Source organism: Micromys minutus (genome assembly GCF_963924665.1).
Source record: "Micromys minutus genome assembly, chromosome: 10".
NCBI classification, from domain to species: Eukaryota; Metazoa; Chordata; class Mammalia; order Rodentia; family Muridae; genus Micromys; species Micromys minutus.
The window spans coordinates 5,813,393-5,831,721 of NC_137979.1; the positions used below are offsets into that span (position 1 = coordinate 5,813,393).

General features: G+C 45.4%; 1 protein-coding gene across 1 annotated transcript in view; it reads left to right on the forward strand.

The window, feature by feature from the left end:
* The window catches only part of FSTL4 (follistatin like 4), a 395,833-nt gene that overhangs the window by 198,389 nt on the left and 179,115 nt on the right, over positions 1 to 18,329 (forward strand). The window contains exon 3 of the mRNA XM_080923298.1: positions 17,611 to 17,856. Within this exon, the coding sequence (XP_080779424.1) occupies positions 17,611 to 17,856 (246 nt within the window). The remainder of the gene's footprint in view (positions 1 to 17,610; positions 17,857 to 18,329) is intronic.

Consider the following 18,329-nt stretch of genomic DNA (forward strand, 5'->3'; position numbering starts at 1 on the left):
GGGTCGGGTTCTATTTTTAAAAGTTGTAGTCTGGGTTCTGCCTCTGGCAGTGAGGCAGATAAATAGACTTTGAATCCTTTAAAGCAGTGGTGTGCTGAGGACCTAGGTTCCGTTCCCAGCACTCACGTGGTAGCTCACGACAACCTGTAACTCTTGCTCCAGATGATCTGATACTGTTTTCCAGCTGCCACGGATAGCAGACACACATGATGTACACACACACACACACACACACACACACACACATGCAAGCAAATAGAGACATAAACTTAAAATGAATAATTTTAACAGCAGCATCAGAGAGCGCATGAAACCAGGCATGGTGAGAAGCTGGATGCCTGACTTCCCTCCAAGGGCTTGACCAGACTGAGACTTAACTCTGGTTTGTGCAGCCTCCATGGCTCAAAGGGAGACCCTAGAAGCCCTCCGAGGTGGACTGACTTAGAAAATCCCTTCCCACTATAAACCTGAGGCCCTAAAAGGGCTAAGGAGAAATCAGAAATTCGAATTCCTTCTAGGAACTGCAAGGGAGTACCCGTGTTTAAAATCATCACACCAAGAAGAGAAAGACACACACACACACACACACACACACACACACACACACACACACACACACACACACACGATAGTTTATAGCCACATGTTGGTCACGAGAAATCTCAGTTCATTTGAAAACTATATGAGTAGAGTTTTGTTGGTTTGGTTTGGTTTGGTTTTTTTAAAATCTCAGACATGAACTGAAGTTTAATACAGAATGCTGGGGTCTTTCGGTACTTGACACAGTGAGTTCTCATATCTAAACCATACCTCAAACATGTTCACAGGGTAATAACCGGGAGACGGGAACTAGTTTTTTTTTTGTTTGTTTTTTTTTTTTTTTTTTTTTTTAAGGTTTCTGTTTATTTCTCCGTGTGTGTCTGTGTGTGGGTTCATGAATGCAGCACTGGGCAGATGACCGGAGGATGGCAGAGCGGGCTTCAGGCGGTCCTGAGCCACCTGCCACAGGTACTGGGAACGGATTGCTCTGAAAGACCTGCAGAAGCACTCGCCAGCCCAACACTCAGCTTCTCGGTTTTGTTCTTGTTTTCCCTTTACTGAAATGCAAGAAGGGATGATGCCAGGAGAGAGCCAGCATGATGCTTAAGTAGCAAAATACGAAACATATATGTTTAATATTTTTAAAAGGAGAATACAATTTTTAAAAAGCAAGAGATGTCTTTGTGAAGAATAAAATAGTTTTGAAAATAAAATTTCAAAATTGAAAATTTCAACTCTTATTATTCAGAATTGTTTCAACTTCTTAATTTGTGTGTGAGTGTGTGAGTGTGTGTGTGTGAGTGTGTGTATGTGAGTGTATGTGTGTGTATGTGTGAGTGTGTGTGTATGTGTGAGTGTGTATGTGTGAGTGTGTGTGAGTGTGTGTATGTGTGAGTGTATGTGTGTGTATGTGTGAGTGTGTGTGTATGTGTGAGTGTGTGTGTATGTGTGTGTTTCATGTGAAATTTAAGATTTGTTGTTTTTGTTTTCAATTTCTTTGAGAAATTGCATCGGAAGTTTAATGAGGATTGCTTTGACTCTGTGAATTGTTTTTGGTAGGATGGGCATTTTCACAGTGTTTACCCTGACAACCCACGCGCTCAGACCTTCACTCCCGACTCTTCCATTTCCTTGTCTTTACATTTTCAGTGTATATATATGTCTTTCACATTCGTGGCTAAATTTATTCCAGGATGATTTGGAGGCTATTGTGAATGAAATTGTGTCCCTGGTCCCTTCTCTATGTGTCTGTGCCTGTGAACAGCTTTGCCTCCTGCTCCTTTGCTGGGTGTATTTGTCACCTGTAGGAGGCTGGTTTTTGTTTGTTTTTTTACATAGAATTCTGTCATCTGCAGACCGCTCTTGTCTTCCTCCCCTGCTTTTACCCCCTTTATCTGCTTTACTTGTCTTACTGTTCTAGCTCAGACTTTAAGCGCTGCATTGAACCGACATCATTGTTCCATTCCTACTTTTAGTGAAAATACTTTGTTTTTATGTTGAGATAAGTCCCGTGTTATTTCTAGATTCTCCTAGACTTTTATCACAAAGCGAGGTTGGATCTCGTCAAGGGTCTATCTACTAATATGATCATGTAGTTTCTGTCCTTGTCTACTTATGTGGTTTATTATGTTTGTTGATTTAATATGTTAAACCATCCCTGCATCTCTAGGATGACACCAAGTTGAGATTGGTGGATAATCTTTTTTGATGTGGTCTAGAGTTATCTTTACAGGTATTTTATTGAGAATGTTTGCATCCATGTTGTTAAAGATATTATCCTATAATTTTCTTTTTTGCTGGGTTTTTGACTGGCTCGGGTACCAGGATGATACCAGCTTTATAAACAGGATTTGAAAGTGTTCCCTCATCTTCATTTTGTGCACTAATTAGGGATATTGATGCTAATTCTTCTATGAAAGTCTGGTAGAATTATGCACTGAATTTGTCTAGACCTGGGTTGTTTTTTTTTTTTTAATTTGAGAGATTTTTTTAAATTGCTGTTTCATTTTATCAAGTGACATGGGTCTATTTAAATTGTTTATTTCCTCTTGATTTAGCTTTGATAGGTTTCATATGGTTTTAAAATTCTTTCATTTCTTTTTAGACATTTCCAGTTTGGTAGAATATAGATTTTTAAAAGACTTCTCATATGCGTCTTTCAGTTTCCCCACTGTCTGCCGTGATGTCTCCCGTTTACTTCTAATGCTATTAATTTGGGTCTCCTCCCCTTGGGTAGCTCTGGCTATCCTTGACTATGTAAACTACGTAGAATAGTCTAGCATCAAACTCCCAGAGATCACCCTGGTTCTGCCTCCCAAGTACTGGGATTAAAGGTGACACCTGCCCCCTTCTTTTTTTCAGTTTAATTTGCTAAAGGTGTGACAATGGTGTTAATCTTTTCAAAGAGCCAACTCTTCTTCCCATTGATGTGTGTGTTTAACTTTTTACTTCTATTTCATTAATTGTATTCATTATGTTAATGATCTTTTCCCATCTACTTTTGGGGTTGTATTTGCTCTTGTCTTCCCAAGGCCTCCAGGGTCATCGTTAACTGATCAACTGGAGATCTCTAGAATTTTTCAACAAATCTGCCCAATGCTATAAACTTCCTCTCAGGACTGCCTTCTTTGTGTCCCATAAATTTTGATATATTATGGACTCATTTTTATTCGAGTCTAGAAATTTTTAATCTTCTTCTCGATTTCAACCTTGACCCACTATTATTGTCCTTGACCAATTATCATTCACTGGTGTGTTATGTAGAGTGTACGGTTTGTGTACTTCCTGTGGTTTCTATTACCATTAACGTCCAGCTTTATTTACTCAGTTGAATGGGAATTAGGAGAAGATTCTAATGGCTAAAGAGAGCATTCATGTTCTAGAAGATAGATTTAAAAGTATGAAAAATATAGCACAGAAAAACCAGAAGTGAAATGTGAAAAAAAAAAAAAAAAAAAACCTATTTAATAGAATGAGAACTTGAGACATGTGTTGAATCAGAATACTTAGGAAAGAAAAGAGAAAAACAGACAGAGAGACAGATGATAACGTTCAGGGAATAGTAGATGGATAGGGATTCTTAAGGATTTATAAAAGAAGTAATTACTCATCTTCAACAAGCCTAATGAAGTATGTGCTGACTCAACACAAAAATATTTATGGTTTCCCTTTTTTAATTAACTCTCTTGCATTTATGATTTTCAATTTTTGTAAATGGTCTTAATCATTAGGCAGCAAAGTACACAGGGTGTAATTTGTGCCCTTCTCCATTTCTTCCAAATTTACTTCACTGACAATCAGTAGCTCATCAAGTTTCAGATCCTAAATCCAAAAATTACGTCGGATGGGCATTTTCATTAGCACAGCAATAGCAGAGCTCAGAAGTTAACAGAAATGCTTTAAACAAAATGAGTTCTTAATCAAGACGACTCTTGATTCTTATAAATGTTTAAACAGAAAAATCGGTGCTTTCATGTAAATATTGTACATCTCAAAATCAACTCAACTTTTGCTAATTTCTCTTGCCTCTCTAATTCCACATTCCTCAGAGATAACATATGGTCTTTTATTTTAGTATTTAAAACAATTTTATATTTAAATATACCTTTATTATATTCTTTCCAAGGCTGTCCAAATCCTCTCCTCATCCCATACCCCAACCTTAAGTTCTTTCTCATATATATATATATATATATATATATATATATATATATATATATATATACCAAAACAACAAAAAATCTCTCCAAATCCAAGAAAACAAAGTAAAACACCCCCCCAAAAAAACCCACCAAAATGTAACTAAATAAAAAACATAAAGTTTGTAGAAGTAACCAGCCAATACTAATTTAACTTAAGGCCCAGTCCACAAGATGGAACCCATACCTGACACTGCTCGTGTGTCCAAGAACTTGAGACTAGGTAGCCAGGGACCTAAGATAAAAGCAAACAGTACTGATCTCAAAGGTAGTGATCAGATGACCCCTGATGACAATCTACTGCACTCATAGAGCAGTATGGCCTTGCACAGCCATCAGTAGAGAGCCATCCTCCTGCAGCAGATGGGAACATGTATAGGGACCCACAGTCAGACTTTCTACAAAGAATGAGAGACCTTGGAATACGCTCTCCTAAACGGATGTCCATCCAATCCTCCCCTCAGAAGAGCAGGTGGGGATATGAACCTGAGCGAAGCCACATGAACTCGCAGAGACAGTGGTGACATGCACGGCACCTGCACAGGTCTACGCCAGTCTTCTGTGCTCTCGTTATAGCTTCTGGTTTCTGTATTCCTATATAGGCTTCCCGAGTGTGCCCACGAGTCTTCTCTTGGTTTCCCTTCTTAAAGGCTGTTTAAATCTTTATTTCAGAGTATATATTCTATTCGGGTTAGTTAAAATAAATGTTGAAAGGTAAAGGGGTTGCTCAGTGGTAGCACATTGCCTGGCACCGATCCTGCAGCACTCCAACTCAGCATATAAATAAAGTGGGCGTTTCAGACAAACGTGGCTAAAGGGATTTGAAGCATAAAGGGATTTGAAGGTATTGTAATAAATGCAGAATCGGCGCATGTGATAGTCAGCTGTTTAAGTCAAGAAAAGTGGCTGGAGTTCATTTCTTCTGTGCGTCTCATACGGAGAGTAAGATATTAATTAACTTTAGATGTTTGGCTAATTGCGGTTTGTAAATGAACTTTGTAGACCAAAGAATAAAGAACGTGTATTTTGGACTTGGCATGTAAGGGTGCTTTCTGCTCTCGCAGAGGCCACAGGTTTAGTTCCCAGCACCCACACTGTGGGTCGTAACCACCTGTAACTCCAGCTCTAGGGATCTGGTGCCCCTTCTAGCTGTTGTGAGCACTCTCTACAGGCAAAACGCTGACACACGTGAACTAAATAAAGCTGTTTTGAAAAATAATTTATATTTAATTTTTAAACTTGGAAAGGGGGGGAAATCTGTGAAAGATACTGCCCCTAAAAATAAGGAAATGAAAGAACGAGGAACAGCGGAAAATGCAAAGAACAACCTAGTGTAGACGATTGTATGATGTAGGCCGTTCAGTGGGCAAGGTCAGGGGGAACTTGTGGATTGATATGAAAAGATGTGGATCAAACCTATGGTATCAAAGGCACTAGATCTCAGACAAGTGCACATGATTCATCTATGTAAAATAAGAGTGTGTGAGGTAAACAGTGTATTACATAGAACTGTTGCGGGGTTGAGGAGACAGCTCAGTGAGCAGCATCACTTGTCGACCACGAGAACCTGAGGTGCTATCCCCAGCACCCACATCAGAAGTTCGATGGAAAAGGGCATGCCTGGAACCCCAGCACCGGGGAGACATGGACTGGAGGATCCCAAGAGCTTGACCCTAGTCAAAGCGATGGGCCTTCCCTTCAGACTCAAGGGAGTGAGATGGATGGAGAAAGAGACCAAGGGAAAGGGACAAATGGCAGGATCCAAAACCAGGGTGAAACTTTAGCCAGATGAACGAGCCCACAGAGGACACAGCAATTACCCGACACACACAGTGCCTCGGGCTCAATCCCCAATAAATGATGATTAACTTCCGTTTGTCAAGCTAATACATCATTTACTGTCGAGTCCTATGCACTCATCACTTAAGAAAGTAACCGAAGAGCGGGTAGTCACTTGGATCTGGTTTCTTGGGATGGTGTGGGTGTGTTCAGTGTTATTTTAGTGCAGGTGGACAGTCAGTGCCGTTGACGAAGTCACCCCTTTTCCCCATCAGAATGGACACTGGGCCATAGGGTTTTCCAATACACCGAGATTTATTTCCGGATCCTCTTTTCTATTTTGTGCTCATCGATTTTCCTATTCCTGCCTCAATACCGTGTCTCTGTACATCAGCGGCTTTCTCCCTAAGCACCTGCCCGAGCCTCCTTGGTCTTTCCTTATCTCTCCTGGTTATCTGAGGGTGCCTACTCTTTCAAATGAACTTTTAAAGACCACTTTGTGCTACTTCAAAAGGATTACATTAAATGTATGAATTTATGGGAACGTCTTCCCACTGAAGGAATAAGAAATGACTTTGCATTTGTTCAAATCTTATTTTATGACCTTCAATAAGATTTTATAGTCCTTTTACATAGGTCCTATGGCTTTCTTGTCAAATTTATTCATAAATATTTTATGTTTTGCCATTATTGTGAGAGGACTGTTTCTCCTTTTGTGTCTAATTATTTACTGCTAATGTACAGTAAAATGGTTAATTTTGACACATTTATCATCTGTTCAACTACTCCATCATAGCTGGTTTATAATATAATTTTATCCTTTTTTTTCAGTACAGGGCATTAACCGAGAACCCTGTACATGCTTGGCAAGCAAGTGTGCGTTCCATCACTGAACAGCTTCCTTTATATCTTCTCAATTTGGAGACAAGGTCTCCACACATTACCCAGGATGCCCTTGACTCCCTCTGTGACCCAGGCTACCCTTGACTCTATCTGTGACCCAGGCTACCCTGGACTCCCTCTGTAACCCAGGCTACCCTGGACTCCCTCTGTAACCCAGGCTACTCTTGACTCTGTCTGTGACCCAGGCTGGCCTTGATCTTTCAGTCTTCGCACTGTGGCTTCCCACATAGCTAGGATCGCAGAGCTGCACCACTGGGCCTGGCTAATCTCAGTAGTTGCCCTACTCTCTTGGGTCTGTAACTATATGTAATCAGCAGCCAGTAGTAACTGTTCATTGCCTTCCCTTTTTAAATATTAAGTTAATTCACTTCTCCATCTCAGCACATTTCCTTCCGCAATAATGATGGGGATAATGATGATGCCTGTCTGACTCCCGGTTTTAACTGGAAACACTCTCTGATTGGCTACTTATGGGGAATATTTAAAGGGTTCTTTCTACTCCTTTTTACTTAACAATTTCACTTTGAGGGACTGTTTTTAATGTGTGTGTGTGTGTGTGTTGGCTGCGTGTAAGTGCACTATGTGTGTGCAGTACCAAGAGAGGCCAGAAGAGGGCACCAGATCCCTAGAACTGGAGTGGAGTTAGGGACAACTGTGAGCCACTCTGTAGGTGCTGAGAACAGAACCAGGGTCCTCTCAAGAGCAGCCAGAGCCTTTTAAGGTTGGGGCATCCCTGAACTACCTGGGATTGATGCATTTTTCAGATTTCCTTTGTTTCCCCTTTTGTTCTGGATCATTCTAGATATATTCTCTACTTGATGTTGGAAGCCATTAATTTGAGTCTCAATAGTAATACTTCTTTTCCTAAAGTCCTCTGATTATCATCTTTGGTTAAAATACCCACGTTAAAAAAAAAAAAGAAAGAAAGAAAGAAAGAAAAGACAGCCAGGTAGATGACCACTGTTGGTGTGAGCCTTTTGTGAAGACAGCGTTTGCTGGTCCCTGTGGGGACAATGGAGGAAGCCATGTCCCCACGGGCTCATCTGGCTTTGTGGGGAGCAGACCCAGCGAGTCACTCAGCCCACCTGACAGAGGTTTCAGCTCCACTGCCCCTAGTGTCAAGTTCCCTTTCTGTCACTGTGATAAAACAGCCTGGGGGGGGGGGGATTCACGCTTATAATTCCAGGTTGAGTCCATCATTTGGAGGAAGTCAACATAGGTCAGCAAGTGTCATCACACCCACGGCAGAGGGCGCTGAGCACCTGTCTGTTGTGCTCTGCTTTCTCTGCTGTTCTTCAGTCCAGAGTCTGCACCAGGAAATAGTGCCAACAGCTTGCATGTCAGTGAAAGCAAGGCAAGCAGGACAGTCCCCACAAACATGCTCAAAGCCACCCTGAGCCCATCAATCCCTCGTCAACACCCTCTTCCCAAATGAGTTCTGGGATGTGTCAATCTGACGATTAAAGCTCACCATCATGCCCAGAATCTACTAATACTACAGTCTTTGCCATGTTACTCAGTGTCATTCAATAAATGTTTTTATGGCCGATTGTCCCACTGAGATAAAAGGACAGTTATCTGAGGAGAAACTGCCACCCTAATTGTAAAATAGTCATTTGTATATGAGCTAATATTCAACTTTCACTATTAACTGTTTATTTAGGTTACATGGGCGTCTTGCCAGCATATATGTCTGTGCTCCATGTATGTGGGTAGCAGAGACCAGAAAAGGACATTGAGTCCCCTGGGACTGTAGTTATAGACAATTGTGAGCCACCCTGTGGATCCTGGAGAACAGAGTCTATGGAAAAAGAGCCAGTGCTCTTAACCACTGAGCCATCTCTTCTGAGTCAAGTTACTCTTTTCTGTTCCCCTCGAAAACTATAACCAAGACTGGGACCATGCATCTTAGCTTTTTTTTGTGTGTGTTGCCCTTATTAAAATCACCATGAAATAGAGAATCTGTCTCACAGCTCAAGCATGTAACCCATCAGGGCAGGGTAACAGGAGGTTGAGGTCACGTTGCATCCCCAACCAAGAAGCAGAGCTAAATACTCACACTTAACTCACTTTCTCCATTTTACAGTCTAGAATCCCAACTAGGGAATGGTGCCACCTTTTGTGGGCAAGTCTTCCCACCCCAATTAACTTAACCAAATTAACCCCCACAGGCATGACCAGATGCTAGCTTAAGATAGATAATCCCTCAGGGGTGGGCCGAGAAGCTAGCCTCTTAAGTGATCCCAGATCCCTTCATACTGTTATCATCTTGGCACGCCCAAGAGAAGTGATCTAATCTAGACAAAGGACTGGCCTGGAGGCAGAGACACAAGCTCAGAGTGTAAGGGGCTCTAGAAGTTAGCATCCTTTTAGGCTGGTTAAATCTGCAGAGAGAAAGTGGCAGAAGACTTTGTAGCCCCTCCCACTGAGTGCACCACAGTAACTCCTGAAATAATTGGAGGCAGCCAGAGGAGTGATGCCCTTTAATCATTAGTGGAGAAACCGGAACAAACCCACATACTGTACGCTGCGGCAGATTCATGGAAGCCAGCAACATCTGGTGCCATCAGCTGTGAGATGGAGGGGACTCAGAGGGAGTCAGAGAAAGTGACAAGGGACTTCAGTACCTAGAGGGAAAAATGAGGGGCCTGCTGATGGAATATAAGGCTGGGGGGCAGCAGGTGGGGCTCTGCAAAGGAAAGAACTTGAAGAGGGGGATTTATTTGGATGGAGTACTCTAAAATAAAGCCATTCTGTAAACAAAACACCATCCAGCTGCAAAACTCCTTCCGAGCTCCGCATTTTTATGCTGCTCTCGTTCCTGAGAGGTTTTGGAAATAACCCCTGCGAAGCTGGTTCAGGTCACTTGATAGAGCAAACAGAAGTAAGATGGTTTCCCTTTATCATCTTCTTGTAGCCAGAAGACTCCAAGTTTAAACACTGTCTCGCACATGGCCTCAGTTTACAGATAGGTGAGGATTTTGTTTCAGTCTCAGTGTGTCTCTGTCTCTGCTCCTTCCTCTCCCTGTGAGCCATGCCTTCGCCAGCCAGCCTTGGTTAAGTTAATCTCTGTACAGATTTATCTTTACCTGGCTTTCCCCCCTCAGCTAACTCTGGCAGCCCCTATGCCTAGTTCTGAATATTTGAGGAGTGGAGCCTGGGCCTAACTGATACCACAGAGACCTCATGCTGAGTGGGCCCTGGTGCTGAGGACTGCAGACCCAGGTGGCTGCCTCGGGCCCTTCGCCAGGGTCTGATGTTGGAGAATTCAGGTTCCCCAACTTTATGGCAAAGAGCCAGAAAGAAGCCCAAGACAGAACCCAGGAGCCTTTTTAATGCTTGGGAAAGTTCTAGAAACAGTGAGTTTTCATTGTCCTCCCACACTGCAGAGGGGAAGAAGACATTCATAACAATCATTAAAAAGGGTCAGGAAGGAAGAAGCGACTGCCCCGTGGGCCTGTGTAGATGCAGGACAGAGGAAGAGGAGACTCACTACCCTGCCCAAGGCTCTGGGTCCCATCTCCAGCACCATGCATCTAACTAACTAAAATAAACAATGGGGATGATTTGTTTTTCAGGATGCCCAGGACGGTTCAGTCAGTAAAGTACCTTCCTTGTATACAGAGACCTGAGTTTGATCCCAGAACCCACTTTTAAAAGCCAGGCAGGATGAGGACGCGGACACAGGCAGATCCCTTGGTATATTCCAAGACTGAGAAGAGGCTCTATCTCAAAATAGAGCCAAGGTTGCCCTGCAGCCACCATACTCACGCAGGTACCCACACTGATGCTGTGGCCCCCGCAAGGCTGCCTTTGACAGTAAGCTTGAGGACCCAGTGGGACCCACAGAGCCTGTCCTGCAGTCAGTCAACTCCAGACCCTTTGTCCTGACATCCTGTGACTCAGCCTCATCCATCTTGGGAGCTGGACAGAGTTTCTATGCTCCAACCAAAGCCTGGGGTAACGGCAGGGGAAGCATTCTGTGGAAAAACAGGCAAGCTGTCTCCAGTCTGCCTTCTAAGCCCAGTCAATACTTTGAATATAAGCATGTTTGCTTCCCTTAAGGCCGGCCTCCCGATGCCTCCCGGGGCTTCCTCATCTCCTGCCGTTTGTTCTTCCTCTCATTGGCTCAGACGGCCCAGTCTCCGCTGACTGATCTCTCTCAGTCCTCTCAGCCATCTCCTATGGTCCAGATAGACACCGCTTACAATTTTAAATAAGAGTCAAGGGGCTTTGTTTAGGTTACGCAGCTACTGGAGCACAGGCCTTGTCAGTAATGGCAGCCGAGAGAAACTCTGAGTTCTAACATGGCTCACTGGTGTTGTACATCCATGCTGCCTGGGCCTCTGGCTCTAGCCCTCTGGGCAGTCCATAGTGCCTCTCCAAAGAGCACTTTCTCTAAAGCCAAGCTTAGTGATTAGGTCCTCCTGGAGACCCCACTGGACTCTCATCGTGAGGCTGAAGCTAATACTCAGTTTGAAGACTACAGCCCTGCCCAGGCTCCCCAGGAATAAGACAAGGCCTCGTAGTGTCGCCCTGGTACCTTGTCTAACAGGCCTGCGTAAGCCAAAGCCCCGACCTAAGCTTGGGGTCTCTGCTCAGCTCAACACTTAGCATTTCTCAACAGCCTGGACTATGAGGTTACAAGTGAACATTTTCTCCAGTAACAATACAATGTTTCGTTTCAGTGAGAAAGGTGGGCCTAGAGGTCCTGGTTTCCTCAGCCTAAGTAGGTCATTCACTGGCTAAGCCCAACCACTTCACTTCTTCCTCCCTCCTCCTGTAAGCATCTCACTTCTCCAGTTTCCCTCAGAACCAGGCTCTTTCTCGTGAATGAGGTGTGACCACAGCTGGGATGGCTCAGTAGGTAAAATGCTAACCATGCAAGCGTGGGAACCTGAGGCCAGCCATGTCCAAAGCCAGGTGCAGTGGCACTTGTGTGAAACAGGAGGATCCTGAACTGACTGACAAAGCCAGAATCACCTAATTACCAATACCCCGAGGGAGGGAGGTGCTGTCTTTAACAAACCAAAAGCAGACTGGGACTGGAGAGATGGCCCAGCAGTTACAAGCAGTTCCTGCTCTTGGAAAGAGCCTGGGTTTGGTTCCCAGCACCCACATCAGGTAGCTCACAATTGCCTGTAACTTGAGTTCCAGGGGATCCAATGTCCTCTAGCCTTTACTGGCATCTGCATGTACATGCCACGTGTAACTTGTGCGAGTGCTCTTATACACACATAAATAAAAATAAATAAATATCTCCTTATAAACAAAATACTCAAAGGATTGACACCTACAACCCTTGAGACTGACCTCTGGCTTCCATTTATGAATTTGCATACTCATATGCATGCATGCATGTGTACGTACACACACACACACACACAACCAATGCATAGATGAGTGAGTATCGCACCCAGCTGCCCGTGGTGATCATGGCGTTCTCTGGCAGGAGGCCGCTGCTGTGCCAGGCTAGGTCTTGTAACAGATGATAGACTGTGCGTGCTCCTCTGTCTTCTGCAGCCCACTCACTCCTTAGAGCATCTCTGTGACCTCATAGATATACATGAGGTTGTAGGGTCTCACACTGGGGTCTTTTGTATAAGCACTGGTGGCGATCAGGAGGCATGTGGCTCTGAGAGATGAAACAGACACTCCCAAGACATGCTGAGGGAAAGGCGGGGCCACCATCTGTACCACCCAGAAGAATTCTAGACATGGAGACACAACACTGGGGAGAACATGTCAGCCAGCAGTCCCCATCCGGAGTGGAAAAGTGCCTCCCCTCATCTTAGACTAGTTTCTCCCAAATGCCATAGGCTGGGTAGACTATGAACAAAAGAAGTCTATGTGGTCTTGTTTCGGGAGGCTGAAAAAAATCCAAGCGCAGGAGAGGGCTGAGGATATGAGAGATGATTGATCAGGAACATACCCAGGTGTCTACCTCACTACTCTGGTGGCACTCACATAATCATGGCTGTCATGGTTGATCTTCTCTGTCACCTGACTGGGTTTAGAATCCCTATGGAATCACACCTCTGGACCTATCTGTAAGGATGTTTCCAGAAAGGTTCAGGTAAGGAGGGAAAACCGACAAGGACTATGACACTGTCCTATGGGCTGGGATCCCAGGCTAGGTGAGGGTGAGCTAAGGACCAGCATCCATCAGTCTCGGCTTCCTGATTGTGGATACAATGTGAGCAGCTGCCTCACGCTCCTCCTGCCATGATGGATTACATCAAACTGTGGCTGAGAGTAAAGCTTTCCTTCCCTGAGTCGCTTCGTCAGAGGTTTTGCTACAGCTGTAAGAAAAAGAAGCCGGTCTTTCGCTCTGTCGCCATCACAGTGCACGCCAGCATGACTCTTGAAGGCGACATTCAACTGTGGCTTTTCCCATGTGTCACCCTGGACACCATCCCTGAGATGGGAACCCTCCTTTTACTGAGGACCAAGGAGCCAGAGTTTGGAAGCAAAATAACCCACCTGTGCTACGAGGAAGCCACACTCGACGTTGCAGGTGGACCAGACTCCCTTCTCTGCATCCAGAGCTATCGTGGACATACCCACCTCGAACAGCCTCCCATCGGGCTCAGGCTGGCACTGAGTCACGCCTCACACAGCCAAGCTCAGAGCTTCTGGCCACCAGGTCTGTAGCGCTCTGATCAGAGTCCTCTCTGGATGACAGTAGAGGGTCTTCAGCACCAACTAGTACAATAGGTTAGTGGCTCCACCAGCTTCCCTTAATGTACCAATTCCCATGTCTACCCGTGTTCAGTAAATTTAATTAGTGTTGAAAAGCAGCTTATTTGGCAAGATGATCAGTTTTTAACCTGGGTAAACGACTTCCTTTATGACTATAAATTAGGCATGTGCGATCTTTTTCACGCATCACGGTTGTCCTCATAAACACTGGAGGCAGTTGCTGGGAGTCTCACTCCGTTACCTTTCCCATTACTGTTTTATCACCGTCCCGGTAGGAGTGGGAAAGTTGTCCTGCTTTGATGACAGGAAGGATGTGGTGATGAGGGGCTGGTTTAATGAGGAAACTACCTCATGGTCAGTGTCTCCTATTCCTGCCTAGGCAAGTTAGTCCCCCATGGGGCCTGCTGTCCACAGCCTTGGCGAGGGACATGCAAGGGGCTTTAAAGCTCCCTTTGTCTTATTGCAAATAATTAGGAATCAAATATTTGCCAACAGTTGATTTCCGCAGCAGAGGGAGGAAGTGAGCAGTCTCGCTGTCTTCCATGGCCACAGGTTGGCACCGGTGTTTTCTTAACTGTGACCTCCTCAGACCACAGTTTATGGAAAGGCACCTGCAAGCTAATCAGTGTGAGCATTTTACACAGAGCAGTGGACAGTGGTGTTTAATGCAATCTGGTTCTTCAAAGAAGAGAGCCCGGTAGAGGAGGTGGCCTGTGACACCCCGTTCCCTCTGCCTCCCTAGGGGTGTCTTGACTGAAGAAGGAACCACCAGGAATATGTATATTTTCTATGCCCCAACCACGCTTCGCATCCCTCCACCTCCTTCCTGCCCCACTTGAGAGATGCAGGCTCAGACGGACTTCCAAACAATCACTGCGTGTCACCCTCATCACCCACCCCACGCCAGCCTCTGACCTGGAACCAGAACATCGGCACTAAATTGTCCTTAAAATTGTTGTGTTCCTTAAAACCGGAGTGTTCTGTGGCCACAGAAGGACAGGGGTCCAGTCCCTACAGAGGCATACATTCTAGGAAAGAAGCACTATAAGAAAAAGACCCTTGGGGTAAATCAGCGCTGATGGGCACACAGGGGGTGCGAGGGGGGGGGAACGGAGATGGTCATAGCTGGAGAAGGAGCATCACAGCTAAGTCTGGGAAGCCAAAGACTTGAGCTGTTTCTTTTCTAAATGGGCCACCAGTTCTGGTTTGCTGGCACAGGGCCGTTTATAGAAACAGTATCTAGTGGTTAGAAACAGTATCTAGTGGTAATACTTCACTTCTTTGCCCTGTCTTGGGAGAGAAACAAAAGCTGATTACTCCAGCTCTGTGTTAGTTTCTTCTAGTAGCTGCCAGCACTTTCCAGAGTGGCCCATTTCCCAACAACCCAGGAGGATGCTGCTAATCAAACACACTTGGTAGCAAAGCAACCGGAAGCCTTGGGCTGTGTGTATATGGGGAGGGAGGGCTGTGAGGAGATTGGGGGGGGGGTGTTGGGGAGGTTCCAGCTCAGAGCTCCTCTGCTAAGAGCCTGCTCTCTGCGCCCTTCCCTTCCAGCCTCCACAGAAAAGCTGCTGGGGTAGGAGGGTCGCTTTGGAGTGGGGGAGCCTTTGCAGCCACTGGGACAGTCAGCCAAGCGGATAAAGGAGATTTTCACACCCTGCTCTGCTTTTGCCCTTTTATGCTGCAGAGATATGTTGACCTTCGAGTTTATTATGATGCAAGAAAAAAAAAAGTCGATATTTCTTAACTTGCCAAGGTTAGGGGAATTTAAATGAGTTATTGAATCAAGTAGTTAATCTTCCCATAACTGATTGTGTTCCCCTTTCAAATCTATGTTGATGAAAAGCAGACTTAACCCAAAACAGGAAAAGAAGGATTCTTGGTGCCCCACCCCCTTACATGTTTGTCCTGGGGAGAAGAGGCTGGGCCTAAAGGCTCAGTGTTAACAGCCAGAACCATTTTGTCTTGCATAGCATATGGGAGGTGGTTTGTTTGTTCGGTTGGGTGGGTGGGTGGTTGGTTAGTTGGTCTTACTTGCTTTTTTGTTTGGTTTCAGTTTTGGTTTTGGCATATGTTATGTAGTCCAGGCTAGTCTCTAACTCAGTATGAAACCAAGGCTAGCCTTGGACTTCCCATCCTCTTGCCTCGGCCTCCCAGATGTTGAGATTACAGTGTGTCCTGACGTAACAAGCATGGGAGACCATTGCCCCACAGCACAGCACAAACATCCCATAGCCGTCAATGCTGTGAATGCTGTAAGCGCTGTATCCACGTTGTAAGGATTTCAACTTTTGGTTCTTCTAAAACTTCCCATGTTGTCATTAGTGGCACGAGGCATCCCATAGTTCCCTGAACTCCTCTCCTACGGCAGAATGTTAGTTTTATGCTCTGGGTGGACTTCTCTCTTACCAGTGATATAAGCCATCCCCCAGCCGCCTGTCTGGCTGTAAGCTCTGAGTACTACTGTCCCAAGATTCTTGTGGGTATGTGTTAGACACAGGGGACACACTCAAGTATGGCAACTGTCAATTCCAGGGTCTCAGGCTTCTATCCCCTGATCAAGATCATGCTATAAAGGACTGGTCAGGGGTGGTGGGAGGAGGATGCTGGTGTCTCTGCTGATGGTGTGGTCCCCCACCCCCTCCTTAGCACACTTCCCCTCTAGACTCTGCAGTAGCTTCCCAGAGTAGACATAGCCCTTCTTGATTCTTTTCTTCAGCCCTCTCAATCCCCTGCAACTATACTTTTGCCTGACATTGGGCTGAAAAGTGGCTCTTAGGCTCCCATAGCTCCCTCCTGAGTTGGCTGTCTTAATTACTTTTAAACTCCTGTGATATAAGACACCATGGCCAAAGAGACTCATTGAAGAGTTTGTTGGGGGCTTATAGTTCAGAGGGTGAGTCGCTGACCATCATGACAGAAAGCATAGCAGCAGGCCGGCATGGTGCTGGAGCAATAGCTGAGAGCTCACATCTGATCCACAAGCACAAGGCAGAGAGGCAGAGCTTATTGGAAATGGCATGAGCCCACCTTCAGTAACACACCTCCTCCATTAAAGCCACACCTACTAATCCTTCCTAAACAGTTCTACCAATTGGAGACCAAGTATTGAAATACATGAGCCTATAGGGGCCATTCTCATTTAAACCACCACACTGGATGTGTGTGTGTGTGTGTGTGTGTGTGTGTGTGTGTGTGTGTGTGTGTGGCTTTGTCACATTTCATCTTCAACCAGAATGTACAGGTGAGGGACAAACAGAGTTATACCTTATTCATCTTTGAGACCTCTCAGAGACCTAGTGCACAGCCTGGCTACAAATCATCACTTTAAAAAAAAAAAAAAAATGGTGGGTGTGGTAGCCCTTGCATGCAATGCCAACACTTGGGAAGTGGAGGCAGGAGGATCAGGAATTTGTAGCCAGTCTTGTTTGTATGAGATACTCAAAAGAAAGAAAAAGAAAAGGAAAAGAAATAAGAGGAGAAAAGAAGAAAGGGAAAGATGGAGGAAGGGATGGTAGACGAAATCAGTTTTATAATGTTTTTGATGCAGTTCTAGTCTGTGGAGTGGTCTCAGGGCCTATGAACAGTCCTGTGGTTTTAGGCACTTAGTGAACACAGAACTAGGTGTTTTCATTTGTCCCATTGAGAGCAAGGAGAAGTAAACCCATGAAAGCACAAATATTCCCCAAGGGTCCTCCTACAGGTTCAGGGATGTGCCAGCGCTGTGTCTGAGATGTTCAGAGTGAATCTCATAAAAACATGAGCTCTGCACAGCAAAACAACCCTTTTGATTCCTATAACTACTTCTGGGAGGAACATGGACTCCATTTACCCAGAGGCTCCACACCCCACCTTGGGTCACCTCAGCCTCACAAAAAGTTAAGGCCTGTGTGCTTCTTGTGTTTGGGACCTAAAAGAGCAACATAGACTGTCTGCAACTCTGTTCTCCCGCCCTGAGCTAACCCTCTATGTCTGTGTGCATCCACAGGTCTTCCCGGGCCTGGGCTGTCAGCCTCCTGCGGGAAGAAACTCTGCAGCCATGGGAGCAGGTGCTTGCTCAATAGGACGACAGGGCATCCCCTGTGCCCCTGTCTGGAGGTGTGCAGGCCCCGCTACATGCCTGTGTGCGGCTCGGATGGGAGGCTCTACGGGAACCACTGTGAGCTTCGCCGCGCAGCCTGCCTGCTGGGCAAGCGGATTGTCAGCGTACACAGCAAGGACTGCTTCCTCAAAGGTAGGAAGAGGGCCCCTTGCCGGTGCTTCAGAGTGCTGTGATGGGTCTTCTGACACTCGGGTCGTGGGTACACTGGCAGCAAAGAAAAGGGTTGCTACGTTAACCCAATAGCGGTAGGGACCTATCAGTAATATGTATTAAGGCTGAGTCCCACTCCAGAGATCCTCACCCTTGCCCACCCTGAGGAGAGACTCTAGGGAGGCCAAGCCAAGCCCTTAACAGATACAGAGTCTCCACTAGGCACCAGGTAATAGGGTAGAGCCCAAGCCTCCACACAGCATGTGTCCTTGAAAAGCGGCAACAGAGACCGCATGTATCCCTCTGCACAGAGTTCTATGAGTCAGGAAGTTACCCTGTGCATTTGAAATGATCAGTGGTCCCCAAGCCCGTGGGAGAGCATCCCATGCCTTGCCTTTTCAAAGACGCTCTGAACAAAATCAGCGAAGGCAGTAGAACACACCTGTGGAGACAGA